This window comes from Sceloporus occidentalis, unplaced genomic scaffold (assembly GCF_023333645.1).
Source record: "Sceloporus occidentalis isolate IW3139 unplaced genomic scaffold, rSceOcc1.0.p SCAF_5, whole genome shotgun sequence".
NCBI lineage: Eukaryota > Metazoa > Chordata > Lepidosauria > Squamata > Phrynosomatidae > Sceloporus > Sceloporus occidentalis.
The window spans coordinates 55,015,633-55,031,240 of NW_028316985.1; the positions used below are offsets into that span (position 1 = coordinate 55,015,633).

A 15,608-nucleotide genomic window follows, 5' to 3' on the forward strand; every position below is an offset into this window, starting at 1 on the left:
CATTGCAAATATCTTACAAAAGAAGATTGCTAACTTTCCATGACTACCTAGCAGAGTTTATCTGCTTGTTTGTTTGCTTTTTAATTCAGATGTGGTTCAGATAGTCACAAGACATATGTCATAACAAAGAATGTCTCTAGGGAAGGAGAGATCAGCTAGGACTTTTGTCCAGAATACCTTCAGTATGGCAAAGATTTTCTCAGCTGTTACAATTTCTGAAGGAGAAACTTTAGAAATTCCAGAAGGCTAGTTTGGTTTGGTGTGAAATTTTGGCACACAGAGCTGGTCTGTTTATTTATTTATTCAGTGTTAAGAATTCAGTACTCAGGATTTTTAAAACCTCATTATCTAAGCCTTGCTAAAGATGAAGCTGGTCAAAGCCACTTGTGGGACACTTGAAAGCACTTTAGCCTTGTTATATGTAGAGTGTGAATGGTATGGGACAGTTATTCTACATTTCCAGGGGAGATTAAAGTGGCTTATAAAACAGATTTTCTATAATTACCAGATGTGCATTCAGACATAACATTTACTAAAAGCATCTGCATGCTAAATGAGAGGGATGCTGATTTGTGACATCTGTGACCAAGAATCATCAACATGACACTAGTTCAGAAGTTCAGCTGCAGTAACACTGCAATGGCATGGCCAGAAATAAAAAAATAAAAAGGTAGCCAAGATGGGTTAGTTGATTTGTTTCATCATTAATAAGCTAAATATTAATTCAGTTGCTTTTACTTTGGAAAAAGAAAAATTAACAGCTAAATTGATGATAAATTGCTATTTAAATTTAAACGCAATGCCTGTACTAAGAACCTTAATAATAATGACGCTGAAAAATGCCATTCACAATTTTATTTCCCCCCACCATCTTTCTATATTTTGAGCTATGGAGAGAAGAAAAAACTGCCTGAATTTTTGAATATCCCATTTCTCATCAAGACCACCAAAATCCCTTTTCTTGTTTTCCCTTTCTGCTTTCTTTATAATTACTGCTTCCTTTATAATTACATCTCCTTACTATTCCCCTTTCTGAAATTTTACAGATTTTACACACTTTTTACACATACACAGATTTTACACATTCCAAATGTATCTGAGGAAGTAGACTTAAGTCTACAAAAGCTCATGCTGCCAACTTGTTTCTTTCAGTTAGGCCCAGTACAGACTGGTGCAAAGCGCCAGCCTGTGGCCTATTTTAGGGCTCTGGAGAGCAGAGCGTTTGCACACTCCTGAGCCCTACCGCACTGTCCAGGTGCCATTATGGTTCATCCCCATCCACACAGAGACCACCATGATGATGTACGTGCGGTGCAGCATCTAAACGCCACTGTTCCACGTGTACATCAGCAGTGTGCATGAGGGCAGCAAACCAGGAGCAGGTTCTTTTTATACTTCCTGGAGGCTGCACCGTTTGGTTGGTGTGGCCTCCGTGTGGAGCAAAAACGGGCAACTACAGGCCACCCTTTTGGGGCGGTCTGTACAGCCCTTTAGTCTCTACATACAGATTTTACAGAAATGTCTGATTTTATTAGCTGAAAATTGTCCATCTACAGAGGACTGGCTTCACTCATGTCTTAGTGTCATCTTGTGCCATTTTAGGCTGGGGGAGGCCTTTTCAAAAAAAAAAATAGGAAGTGATTTCTGTTCCCTTCGTAGGTCTGAAATGTCCCAGGTGGCACTGAAAACATGACAAATATCTCCCCACACCTCTTACATGGCATTTGGAAGCAAAAACTGGAGGAAGTTGCAGGGATACATGAGGTGTGCAGTCCTCTAAGGTTTCATGAAAGCTAATGTTCACAGCTGCCTCCGATGCTTACACTCATGAAGCTAACAAGATTTAGATTGTTTTGAGGTGAACTGCACGTCCCTCTTCCACTGCACTATTTTAGCACAAGTTACCACTGAATGCATGAACTATGGTGCACTGTGATGTACTGGAATGGGCGAATCAGTGACACACAAACAGAGTTTCTATAATGGACTGTAGCCAAAGTGAGTCAATGGACAGAACACATGCTTTGCATGCAGAAGATCCTAGGTTCAATGCCCAGCATCTCCAGGTAGGACAAGAAAAGGGCTGAAACTGTAGAAGTTTTATGCCAGTCAGAATTGAAAACAATGGACTGGATGGACCAATGGTTTCACTCAATATAAAGCATCTTCCTATACTCCAGTGTTGGTAATATTCCTACATCAGAGGAAGATTAATTTTTAATCTATCATATATAGCAATGTCAGCATAAAAATATACAGTACTTTGTTGATCCAGGCTACAGAAAAGAAATATCTACACACATACACAAAAACCCCAAATATGTGAAATCCTGTTCATACAGTCTCACCGACAGCAATGCATATATTCTTCTATCAATGACAATGACATATGGATCATGCCGTGATTATAGCACCTTTATATAGCACCTTGTTCACTAGGAATTCAATACTGGCCTTTACCTTTAAGAAATATAGCAACATCCTCCAGTTGAGGGACATTATCCTCTCTGTAGCCACAGTACTTTGTCAGCAAAGGGAAGTTTTTCAAATACTCTCGACAAGCATGAGTTGGGTAGAGTTTAGTAAGTTCCCTGAATACGACACCCCATGTTTTTATTTCTTCTTGTGTATAGTCCACTCTAGGGATTGGCTGGCCACTAAGAAAAAAATTACAAAAAAAAAAAATTCTGAAAAGAAGCACATTCTGGTTATATCTCCCAATGCTTTGCATACAACTTCCCCTCCCCAATCATCTAAACACAGGCATGCCCTAGTGTTATATATCCAATCTCACATATCCATTCCTTTGCTGACTCCTTTAATACTCATTCATGGCCAAGACTATTGATTAGTCTTCTCGAATTTTCCTCACTGGTGTATCTCTGCCTGTGAAAGAGACTCTCCCTTGTCTTCATCCAGATAGGCAAGAGACACTATCAGCCATGAAGCTATGGAGTATATCACATGGGGCTTTTTGGAGCTCAGATCCGGGGTGACTCCTGGTTCAGCTATGCGAATTCACGTCGTAACGTGAATATTTTATCACACCTGGTTGCCCTTCTGTTGCCCTTCCGAATCGAGGGGGAATTGAATTCAAGGCAAATCACATGATGCAGATTCATGCAAAGCAGAGTGAGTGCAAATTGTATTACCGGTGCATACCAAGCGGATTCAACAATTCGAATTGGGATCCTTGTGCATGCTCAGTGGGGCTCTGGACGCTGTCCTCCTTCCCTGCCCCCTCCTTAGCTGTCATCCTTCATCGGGGATGATGGGATAGGTCGCAGGGGGTCACTGGAGCCAGGGTTCGGATGCAGGAGAAGGCAGGGGATGATGGGATAGGTCACAGGGGGTTACTGAGGCCAGGGTTCGGATACAGGAGAAGGCAGGAGATAATGGGAGAGGTCGCAGGGTGGCAGAGAGGACAAGATGGCATGAAGGAGGAGGAGGGGGATGGAGGAGTAGGACGCAGGGGGCCAAGGGGGGGTGACATCGGAGTGATCTTCTACACCAGACCAATTTGAAGTGAAATCAAAGTGAGCTTGAAAGCAAATTCTGTGAATTCACTTTTTTCCGATTTTACCAAAACTAGGGTCACTTTGGAATCACTGTGGAAGCACCACAGAAGGAGCACCCATAGAAAGGAATCTCATCTGATAACACAATCATCTTATAACGTGAATTTGCATTGTGGACCCGCAGTCACCCCGGATCTGAGCTCCAAAAAGCCCCAGAAAGCCCCATGTGATTTACTCCTATGTCAGGAAGGCCAAGTGGTATCTTGTCTTGAAAGCTTCCTTAGTAAATTGTTGCTTGGAGGCTGATAAGTTTAGTTAGCTATTGCTTTTTATTTTTATTTTTATTATAAAAGCAAATGAATATTTCTGAATCTCTCTCTGCTTGGTTCGTCAATGAATATATTGAATGGAAACTGGAGTTTACTTAGTTACTTGCCTGGTCTATAGGTTGGCTTTACCCACATGCTGGCTAAGTTTCTATGATTTTAAGTTATGTAAGGGGCAGTCTGAAATGGGAAACTATCCTTCCTGATGAGTCTAAAGGTGTGGTTTCCTGTATATCTAGGCCATGAGGTATTAGTAAAAACAGTGGTGGTAGTGATGCTACTTTGGCAGATTGTCCTACCTTGAAGGGCTGGATTTGCAGTCACACTTGGAGTTGCCAGAGTAAAAACTAGAGAGGGCTCCTTTACCTTTAATGATTGTGAAGAAGAGGGAATATCAGCAGGTGTTATTTGTCATGCAACCACATAAGAAGCAAGTCACAGCCGTTAAAGGTACAGGAGCCCTCTCCACTTTTCATTCTGACAACCCTACACCAGTTTGTACTAGCTGGTATTTTAAAAGAGTTAACTGCTTGTTCACTACCATCTCTAGCGAAAACAAATGTTGTTGCTGACCCACGCCCATCCCCAGGCTCTTCTAATATTAAAACAAAGGGCAAAGAAAGAAATTCACTTTCTAAATTCAGTAACAATTCTGAAACAAACCCTTCAAGACACTGGACACAGTCGGAACACAGTCCAGAAAAAAAGCCTGTTATATACTGGTTTTGTTGTTCTAATAATTCTTGTTCATTAGTTCAATAGAGTAAAATTACCATTCAAGTCTTCTATTTATATAAATTTGGTATTTGGAAAAAAATGGGTTTGCAGCATAAAAAATCCCTTCAGTTCTTCATTTATTTTAAAACTACATTTATTTATCTAAAACTACCCTGATCTCAGACCTGCTTCCAGTTATTCTTTTGGGCAATGCCTATAGTAATATCAGTGCTCTTTTAAAAGTGATTAAAGGGTCAGAAATAATACCGTGTGGTTGTAAGCATTTGTGCATATTATCCCACTTATTGCTATGATCTCTACAAACAGTATCTAGTCTACCTTAGACAGCTTCTAGTCTAAGGTAAATCAAGATTGAAATCCAGGTGCTGAAATAGCCTCAGTGTTGGACTAGAACTCCAGGATACCAGAATTCAAATCCTCTTCAGATATAAAAACCCACTGGGTGACTTTAAGGGCTTGTTTAAAGCTAATTGCTGTTCGGGTTATATGTCCATTGTTCCCACTTGAAACTGGTTCTGATCCTTCTATGCTCGGTTTCAACCAAACTGAAGCGAGGCAAATGCAAAAGAACCTCTCTTTCCTGACACTAGTTTTTGGACGGTTCTTTGGGAAAGACCTGAATTTGAACTGTGTTCAACAAGTGGAAACGACAGATCAGATTCACATCAGGGAGCTGCGCCAGCTCTTGCCAGCTTCTCTCAGTCAGCCCCAGTGCTCTGGTGCCATTCTTGGGGGCACCATCTTGAGTGGCTCCTCTCCCGTGGCACTCCCTTTGGGTTCAGCCAAGACTGGCAGGTGGGGCAGTCCTTCTTCCTTTCCTCCCCTCAGCAAGGAGGGAATTAAGAGGCTTTCCTTCTTGGAGAGAGAGTCAAAGCACCACCAGAGTCTTTGGAGTGCAGCTTTGCCTTCACTTTCTTCCACTGCAGCCATGGAAACCTATTGGGTGCCCTTGGGCAAATCACACTATCTCAGCCAGAAAGGACGAAGAGGCAGAAGAGGGCCCGAGAGTGCCCTGGCCAGGCTCCCTGGTTGAGGCAGCAGAGGCTGAGGTGGGGCCTGGGGCCTGGAGAGGCCCATATCGGGGCCCGGGAGCACTGGGCCGAGCTTCCCGGTTGAGGCAGCTGAGGGTGGGTCAGGACAAGGAGGAGGAGCGGGAGCACTGCCATGGATGGTGAGGTGAGGGACACACCAGAGGGCAGTCCATCTGGAGGAAGAGGAGGAGGAGTTGCCAGGGCCCAAGCCTTCCAGCCATGCCACCACCCCTTCTCTACTGTTGTTGTTGTTGTTGTTGTTGTTGTTGTTGTTGTTGTGTGCCTTCAAGTCTGTCATGGGGTTTTCTTGGCAAGGTTTGTTCAGAGGAATTTGCCTTTTCTTTCCTTCTCCTCTTCCTCTCTCTATGGTAGCTGTTCTTCCTCCCCAGCCTCCATATGAATGACAAAGGGGAATAAAGGGGGAGTAAATGGCCCCAAGAGATTTAATCACAAAATAACCTGATTTCCCCATCGGGTTATTTTGTAGTGGGAATGAGCCCTAAGCAAGTCACCCTTAGAAAGAGAGCACTGACAAGCCTTCTCAGAAGTCAAGTACATTTTTGGACACAGTCCATCAACTTTAGACAAAAACATCAGATCTAGGGGGTGGGTTGCAGTAGTATATACAATTACAAAATGCACTGCAAAAATAATCCAGTTTGAACCCATTTTAGCTGCCCTGGTTTAGTGCTAGGGAATCCTGGGAATTGTAGTTTTTTGTGGCACCAGAGCTTTCTGACAGAGAAGGCTAAATGTTACACAAAACTACAGTTCTCAGAATCCCCTAGCAAAGAGCCAGGGCAGTTAAAGTGGTCTCAAACTGAATTATTTCTGCAGTGTATTTTGGACCCTTGATTAAAGTCAATATTTACAACATATTATTTTCATACAACATTGGGACCAGTTGGCAAGTGCTAGCAACTCTCTCTCTCTTTCTCTCTCTGTATCTGTTATGATCAAATTGTTGCTTTTGATTCATATTATATGGAACATACTGTGAAACAAATATTAAGAATTGTAAGTACAATCACTCAGACTTTTGTTTCATTCAAATCATAACCAAAATCATCACCATCAAACTGAACAACAGCTCCGTAATGGTACAAAAAAGATCCTGTGCAGTGTAGTAGTTAAAGTGTTAGGCAAATGCTTCGAGATGCAGGTTCAAATATGTTGGGCGTTATTAAGCTGATGGAATGACCTGGGGCCAATCACTCTCGCTCAACCTGACCTACCTCAAGAGGTTATCATAAGAACAAAGTGGAAGCAGATGAGAAAGCCATATATGCCATATTGAGCTCAGTGGTAGAGAGCTGGGTTACAAATAAATCAAATACAGAAGGACTTGCTGAGAAATATCTTAATAAGAACAAGAAATGTTTTAACACAAGCACAACACTGGTCATAAGTGTTCACCAACATTTTAGTAGTCTTTGGCGGGGGGGCTTGCCCTGAATGGAGCTTCTAATACCTTCAGTCTAACACCTACAGGCACTTCTAATGCCTGATTCTACACCACCTACATTCATTTCACCATTTCACACACAAGGGAATGAGTTCCTGAACTCCCTCTGGAGCAAACCTAAAGGTGAATGCTAAAACATCACCTCTGAAGAATACATTCTGCTCAGACAGAATGGGGCCTATGTTGTGATTTTTGATAGTATTTTCAGTGGCTTTCCAAAAGACATTTCTGCCTCTAGCAAGCACTTTGATTGCTTGTACAATGGATTGACGATGGAGAAAGGATTAAGTTAGAGATCAATATCAAGACTGTTTATTTTCTTACCAGAGGTCAGGCAAGTAAGAAGTTATAACCTCGTGCAATGTTATTTCCTGCTTGCCCTCCACACTACACTTGTGTGATGTTCAGCCATTGCTATAGCCCATTTTTCATGCTTTCGTTGGATCACTTTTGATCAGTGTGCCTTGCTTCTAAAGTGGCACAGCTAGAACTGAAAGCCTGAAGGTTCTGTTAGAAGCAGCTGAATGCTGGATGGTGATGTTCAGTCATGTGCAGATATATGCCCATCAAATCTCTAGGTGGCTTTGGCCCTATTTCCCATTCAAAGACATTTTTCATCAAGCTGTTGTGAATGCAATAACATTCATAAAGCACTCTGAATACTAAAAATACTAAAACAATAAACTGACAGGGGAGTCATAGGCCTCCTATTGTCAAGGTGTGTGATGTCTGATTTATTAGTCCTTCCTCCTTCTATCTCAATCTTTTAAGACTTCTTTAAGCATGGATGTGTGCATTTCCTAGATGCAAGAACTGATATGAGATACTCTGATAATAAGCATTCCCCATGGAGACAGAATCACATGGAATTAATGTGCTTTGAAACTGTCTATTCAGCCTGGAAATTTTCATTAGACACAATCATCTTCTTTTCCGCTTCTCCCACCTTCTGTGAAGAACAAACAGCTGCATCAAGGTGGGGGGGCTGAACGCTAGTGGCATATCAGGGTAGCAGTGAATGGGCAGTAAATAGAAAGTCTTGAATGCTTCCTGAGTATTGCCTCCAAAAGCTGATTTCAATTGTAATTGTTCTTCCTCCAGCTTTCCCTGAATCTCATCCCACCAGCAGCCCACCTAGGCCATAGGCTTAGCGTACTGTAATTCTTCTTTTAAATGTGTGCAGCTGGGATGCTCACAAACATGACTGTTATTTAATCTAATTGCAAAGCAGGGCATAATTGGAAAAGTTAGCTTTTGACTATGGTGATTAGAGGATTCTGGGAGTTCTTGTCTGAAAAAAGGTAGTTTTTCCAAGCTCTCTGGGCCAATAGTTTGGACATTGAAAAACTAGAGCCTTTGTTTATTAACCATTATTATTTTAAATTTTACATATTTATTTTGCTTCCCATGCCTCTTTTGATGGGGCAGAATTATGGCTATTCTGCAATTGTAAATATTCTTTTTCAGTATTCTGTGCTTTAATCTGAGATCATAAACATGGCAAGAGCTATAAAAAATTATCCCATACTAGCTCTGTTTGGTATGGGAAAGTAACATCTCAAATGATAGAAGATTAGATTAACCTTGCTGAACATTGTACCCTCAAAAGTGTTGTATTGCAATTCTCAATATCCCAACCCAGTACATTCACTGGATAGTGGCAGGATGGAGTAGGCTGGATAAGACAAACAGATGAATATAGAGCAAGAAGGTGACAGGTACCATATTTAGGAGTAGACCAAATTATTCTGTAAGAGGCCTTAATTTGTCTTCATGTAAATATATTAACAGCTAACTTGGGACATGTTTTCAAGGTGTAATGATATGGAAGAGCTTGCACATGCAGAGTACTGCTTTTTTCCCATCAAGTAAACCATAACCATCTGGATTAGAGGTAAAGATCCTCAGGATAAAATGTTAAGGCCAGTCCTTATGAATTAGAGCCTGTTTATGTTTTAGCTGTTACTAGAACTGTCAGCCCTATTGCAAAATTAAAGGATATAGAATCTATTATAGAGACTGAGGGTTTTTTCAGAATTTAAGAATCTAACCAATTCTGAGCTTAGTGGTGCCACATAATTTAAACACTTGTGTGGCTCCACATAATTTAAACAGATGTTACAAATCATCCATCTAGAGACAATGGAATAATGTGTTCATTCATTGCACAGTTATTGCTACCAATGTAAATATAAATGGATCCACTTAGCACTTTATGAAACTTGGCATCCGTTGATAACTTATGCTGAAATATTCAAGCAAGCAATTCACCAATAACTGATTTGAACTGAAAAGGACACACTGGAAGTGAAACCAGACAATATATATACTGTGTGTTTTGCTAGTGTTCTCCATCAAGTGGTAAAAGCTGTCTGTCTTAAATATTCTGCTTTTACTGTGCTTGGTTTTATGACTGGTCATTGTAACATGGTAAACATGGGATTAATTTAAAAATTAGACTACTTAAACACATATATCTCTGAGGAAAACCCACAAAGGAGTGGCCCTAGCTAACAAGGCATGAAAACAGAATGACCATAAGAAATACACATTTTTTCTTAATGTCTCTTTTAACCTTGGAATAGCTCTTTCTATTTTGTTTATTCCCTCCATGAAAAAAAGTCTCTCTAAGCAATTAATATCACCATCATCTATTATTTCATGTTATTTATTATCTGTTATTGCTGGTCTTGATGGAATATGTTTTGTAAGAAATTATTAACTATAATTCAAAACCATTTAAAAGACAGCAGCAACCAATAAGAGGTACCATGATTTACCTCTTCCAAATTATGGGCTCTTAACACTATCAGTCAAAATATATTCGACTGGTATTTAATCTTTTTCTTTTTAGTAGATTTTTGAATGAAAGAAAAAATGTCACCCCCCAAAAAACCTCAGTGATAGACTTGCCTTAGGGTCTCCATACATCAGAAATGATTGGAATCAACCCTGGCGATCAATGGGGTGACAGATGTCGCAGCCAGATCGCCCTTTCAAATGATTTGAAAGCACACAACAGCACAAAAGTGGCTGAAAAATATGGGAGGGTTACAATTGATGTCATCTGGGACAACCATGTAAATTTCTGTGAATGAAGTAAGGTGATTATCGTATCACCAAGAAGTACTCTAAAAGAGTGACCAGTACTGTTGTTGATGGCCTCCTAAATCAGGGGCCTAGCAAGCATTCAACCTTTAGAAAAGCTGTTTTTTAGACTATATCTCTTAGAATCCTCCAGCCATTATGGCCATGGCTGGCTTTTCCAAGCTATGCCAGAGAACTAACTAGAGCCTCATAAGACAGGCTTCCTCAACCAAGGTGGAAGGGAGCTTTACTCATTTGCATGCATTAATTAAGCTAAATTGCACACTCATTAAACATTTCCTGTTTTCTTACTCTGAGTTTTAAGAAATTATCACAGCAGGGAAGCAAAAATAGACAAATAATATGGATCAGGCTGGTTGGAAACTAGTCAAGTACAACCTAAGCTGAACAGAGATATGCAAAAGGAGTCTCTGTACAGGAACATTTTGGAGATCCATATCCATATAAAATGCTAATAGGACAGCAGTGATCTACTGAGAGCAAAACTGCTGCCTATAGTCACAGGATACAAATTCTTTCCCTCTTCTCAAACTGCATCCTTATTAGTTTTATATATACCAACAGCATAAAGGCATTTTATGGGCTTTTAAGCATGCTCTTCTCCTGCCAAGTAATTCCCTCTGCTGCTTAAAAGAAGTGCTTTCTCTCCTCCAGTGCATACATACACAGTTATGTACTTTGAAAACTCAAAGAGGTAGAATTGAAATCTGTCCCCTCCCAACAAATGGGGGTGAAATTTTTAAAAGGAGAGCATAACAGTGGAAAAGTACATAAAATTAGTGTGTGTCTTCTTTGGAGTGTGAAGGGTTTGGCCCATTAGAAGTTGAATGAAAATGAGACTGGAATTAGCTTGACTTGGAAGCGCATGTGACAAGAAAATTGCAAAACAGCAGGTATTTGCAGGTAGTATTGGAAATTTACTAACTCCTGGGGATGGTAATGAATTCAAAATGTAGACTCAATCTCCAACAATGTGTTAAGAAAGAAAGAAAGAAAGAAAAAAGAAAGAAAGAAAGAAAGAAAGAAAGAAAGAAAGAAAGAAAGAAATACCTGGAGCGTTTGGAAGAGAAGGAATTTATAATATTATATGTAGAACCATTACAGATGCAGTTTTATATCCATTTACCTTGGAGCAAGCCCCTTTTCTTTGGATGCCTTGACTGTATTTCTAGGTGCTCAACTAAGGTGTTAGGCTACTGCAATACTAGAAATTTGGAGACCGTGGAAAATTTCATTGAGAGGCAGAATTTTTACCAGGCGCAATGATCTCATTTTGCAGTTCCCAACTAGGGAACCTCCCTTTTATGTCCTGTGGCATCAAGCAAAAATGTGTCCCAAGATAGTCCCAAGGGCAGTCTCCTTTCCCACTGTGTAGGTCCCTCAGCCACAGAAACAAGCCTGGAGATGTCTCCTTCATTAGATAGGCAGTTAGGGGTACTCACCATTCCTGCACTTTCATCTCCCCCCTTGTGAGGGCTACCTGCCAGTAACTGTAAGTATACTGCCATACCCAGTGCCAATTATCCCTTAATCCATACAGAAACAGTGCAAGGTAAGCAAAAGGGAGGGGGAAACCTCCTGAAAAGGGAGAAGAAGATTTGTTCCTGGCCCCTAATGACCAGGAATCGCTTGTACTGCCTGAAGGGTGAGAAAGTAAGTTGAGCAATAATGAAGAGGGGGAGCATGAGGTAGAGCAGGCTTATAAGCACACTGGATCCACCTCTCCCTCTCTGTGCCCTCTTTCCTAAAGCACACACCTCTTTCCTAAAGCAAAGTTATCCTCTCTCTGCAGCCATGGTTTGCTGCATGGGAGCAAGGACAGATCATGTGAATTGGCCTGGCTGTATTCATTGTAACTCTGGAATATTCTGGCTCTGGATTTGCCGCCATGTCCCCTCACTACCTGGGATCCTCTGTTGCAACACTGGCCAACTACAACGAGACACACATGTGAACAGCTACCCAGCATGATAACAGAGGGCTCCAGATTGCCTCGGAAGATTTGGTGCAAAAGGTGAAGTTTTTTTTAAAAAAAATGTTTTAAGTGGGGTAAGTTGTGGGTTGTAGTGTGGTGTAGTGGTTTGAGTGTCAGACTACAACTCTAGAAACCAGGGTTCGATTTCCTACTCAGCAATGAAAGCCACTGGGTGACCTTGGGCAAGTTACATGTTCTCAGCCAAGGCAATGGCAAATCTCCTCCGAACAAATCTTGCCAAGAAAACCCCATGATAGGTTTTCCTTAGGGTTGCCATAAGTTGGAAATGACTTGAAGGCACACAACAACAACAACAACAACAATAACAACATCACAGTGGGTTTGGTGCTGTAATGGCCAGACGTTGTCTGGACAGTTCACACCAGAACCTGAGATTGCACCGTGCGTTGTCTGGACTCATTTTCATAGGAACAAGGGGAGGATGTTCTATTTGGCCAATACACACAGAGTCTTTGCCACTTCCTTATTTTTAGTGTGTAAAACTCTAATGCAATTCACATATGCAGTGCCATCATACAGGAACCCAAAGTTGCTCAAGATTGGGCAGGAAATACATGTTAGGGTATGGCAATAAGAACAGTGAGAAAGGGCCCTGACTCAATAGAAGGGCACATGCTTTGCTTCCTGAAATTCCCAGATTCAACCTATAGGATAAGCTTGGGAAAGGCTCACCTCTGATATCCTATGGAGCCACTGCAGTATTGAACTAGGAAGATCATATTTTATTGAGTATAGGGGAATATCCTCAGTTCTACAGATCAATCCAAATCAGCTCCAGTCCTCATGTTCACCATACGAAATTGACAGGTCAGTACTCACTATTTGTAACTCATGGCAACATCTACAAAATATTTTCTTCTCTGTCGATAGACGTTGTCCTTAAATCCCTAAAGCCAAAAAAAAAAAAAAATAGAAATAAAAAATAAAGGAAAATTATTTTATAGCCAAAACAAAGAAAAGCAATAGAAGGGATGTTTAAAGCAATCATCACAGTACAGTGTTTTAAAATGTTTATTAATGTTCTAGTGTGTACCACTGTGTATTAACAGTGGAGCTGTTAATAAACACAGTGGATATATATGGTTTTTTTTGTGGGAGGAAATATTTTCTTAAGATTGAAGTCGCCTGTCAATTACCCTAGGAGGTGGTAGCTTGAATGGAATTAATCTGCAGCAAGGAGCTTGCAGAGTATAGCTCCAAAGTCTGATAAGAAAATTATTTCTGTACCATCTGGGTTTTCACACTGCAAAAAGGTTTAGTGTATAGTTATAATATCAACTTCCAATATCAAATCCATCTTGGCTAGATCTACAGGTCTACAGGTCAATTGGAAAGATCATACCCATCCAAAGACACTTTTCTACATGACACTGAGCAATAAAATGGATTGTTCCCCCTCCAGACAGACATACACCAAGTCAAATGCATGCTACTATGCCACACACTGGAGGCAGAAAATACCAAGAACATGTTTTCCCATCCCAGCAAGTAAGAATATAATAATGGTAGTTTCAGTGCCTTACAATTTGCCAGCTAAAATCCATTGCTTAAAAGTCAAAGTAGATTATGCATTTCACATATTTTTTTTTTAAATAGAGCTGCTTTCCATAAATGGTGAAAGTTGCCTGTCATAGCATGTGATTTGCATTTAGTGTTATTTCTTTTATGAGTGCTCATTGGAAGGTAAATGTGGACTTAAATTGCAAGTCTGACTTCTATGGTAAGTATCTTTGAGAAGATGCCATTATGGGAGGGAAAATATGTTAATCATATAGGAAAAACACTTTACACTTAATGAATGGGTGGGGAGCATGTGCCCTTCTAGCAGGCCTGGACAACATAGCCAACAGTGAGAAATGCTGAGAGTTGCAGTCTACATTTGAACGGCCTCATGATTCCCACCTTTGGCTTAAATGTTGAGTTTTATCTGAGCAGGTCACCTCATTCTTCCTAAGAGTACATGGAATCAGGAATTTTCCAGTGTGTGTGTGTGTGTGTGTGTCTTCTTTATTTATTTCTTTGCTTATTTATTTATTTATTTATTGCAAAAACTTATATTTCATCTTTCAGATCCTTTTTGCAAGGCACCTTGCAAATAACATCCAAAGAGAGTTTTAAAAGCAAACACGATGAATGTGTATCTGAGTGACCCACAGCTCTATTACGACTGAGAAAAGGAGAGGCATAGGAAAAATTCAGCTTTCTTTTCCCCTCTCTCTTTTGTACATTTTGAATGTTAGGAGCGGAAGAGGTATAAACCTTGATTTCCTTGCTGTATTTCTATTCCTAGAACAAATGTAAGTAGCTGCTGAGTGATTTTAGGTCTGCAGCTTAAAAAACAACTGAGCTACCCTTATGCTCCTTCAGGTCAACAGATGGGATTATGAACTTAATTTCAAACATTTCATGTTACCATAACTGTAGGGGAGGAAGCAGTGTGCCTCCCCTTTGAGTGTAGTTGAGATTACCTTTAATACAATTTGGCCTCAAATCTTTCAGGTGAAATGGTAGCAAGGGCACTTTAATTGAAGAAAGCAAATCAAAATGGTATAACCAGTGTTTTGCTCTACATTGTACCTCTAGGCTAAAAAGAGAAAGATTTGAACAGCCTTTTGAAATCACTACAACTTTTATTTGAAAAAGGAATGTCAGTTGGCATTCTTGTGGTATAAACATGGTTTTCCTCAGTTCAGGGGTAGGCAATCTTTTTGAGTCGGGGGCCGGGTTGCTATCCCTCAGACAACTGGAGGGCCGAGGCCAATAAATAAATAAATAAATAAATTTTAAAAAATTTAAATATATAAATAAACCAGGACAAATGCAGGACAAAATTTTCAAATGAAAGACACTTTTTTAAAAAAAATGGAGGACATGTGAAAAAATTTGCTGATTTTTTAAAAAATGTTAATATAAATGCATGTTTCTGAGGCTTCTATAGACAATTGCCCCCCAAAGGCCCCGGTGGCAATCAGCGGCAGGACTGGGCTGGGGCCAGTCCCAAGGCCTTGCTGGGCCTCATCCGGCCCGCGGGCCGCAGGTTGCCTACCCCTGCGATAAGCTTATTAGTGAAGAATTACATCCCTATTTAGAAAAGAAACTAGAACTGTACCAGCTGCAGAGCTTGGAAATGTTACTTTCAGATGGCAGTTCCTAAAATATTTCAGCTAGCTTGACCAGTTCCTATGGAGCTTTGAAGGTTCTGAGACTTGTCATTCTTCCAAGTGCTGGCCTGCCTTAGCTTTAATTGGGTGTTTGAAAGGAGAGCTTGTCTACATATGCTCTTCTTGCAGATGCTGTGGACCCACAGACATTAGGAGCAAGACCAGAGGGCATAAAAACACAAGGAGAAGAGTAACTGGGTCTCTCAGTGTAATGACTAAGAATTTTTGCAACAAAATGTAGCACGCCAATCATATGATATTAGGC

The 15,608-nt window shown here is 40.5% G+C and overlaps 1 protein-coding gene across 2 annotated transcripts in view; it reads right to left on the minus strand.

Annotated features, from left to right (window-relative positions):
• TPH2 (tryptophan hydroxylase 2) overlaps positions 1 to 15,608 on the minus strand; it is a 93,212-nt gene that overhangs the window by 61,944 nt on the left and 15,660 nt on the right. For both annotated transcript variants that reach the window (XM_089526814.1, XM_089526816.1), the window contains 2 exons: positions 13,002 to 13,069; positions 2,461 to 2,657 (listed from right to left, as the gene is read on the minus strand). In XM_089526814.1, the coding sequence (XP_089382940.1) occupies positions 2,461 to 2,657; positions 13,002 to 13,069 (265 nt within the window). The remainder of the gene's footprint in view (positions 1 to 2,460; positions 2,658 to 13,001; positions 13,070 to 15,608) is intronic.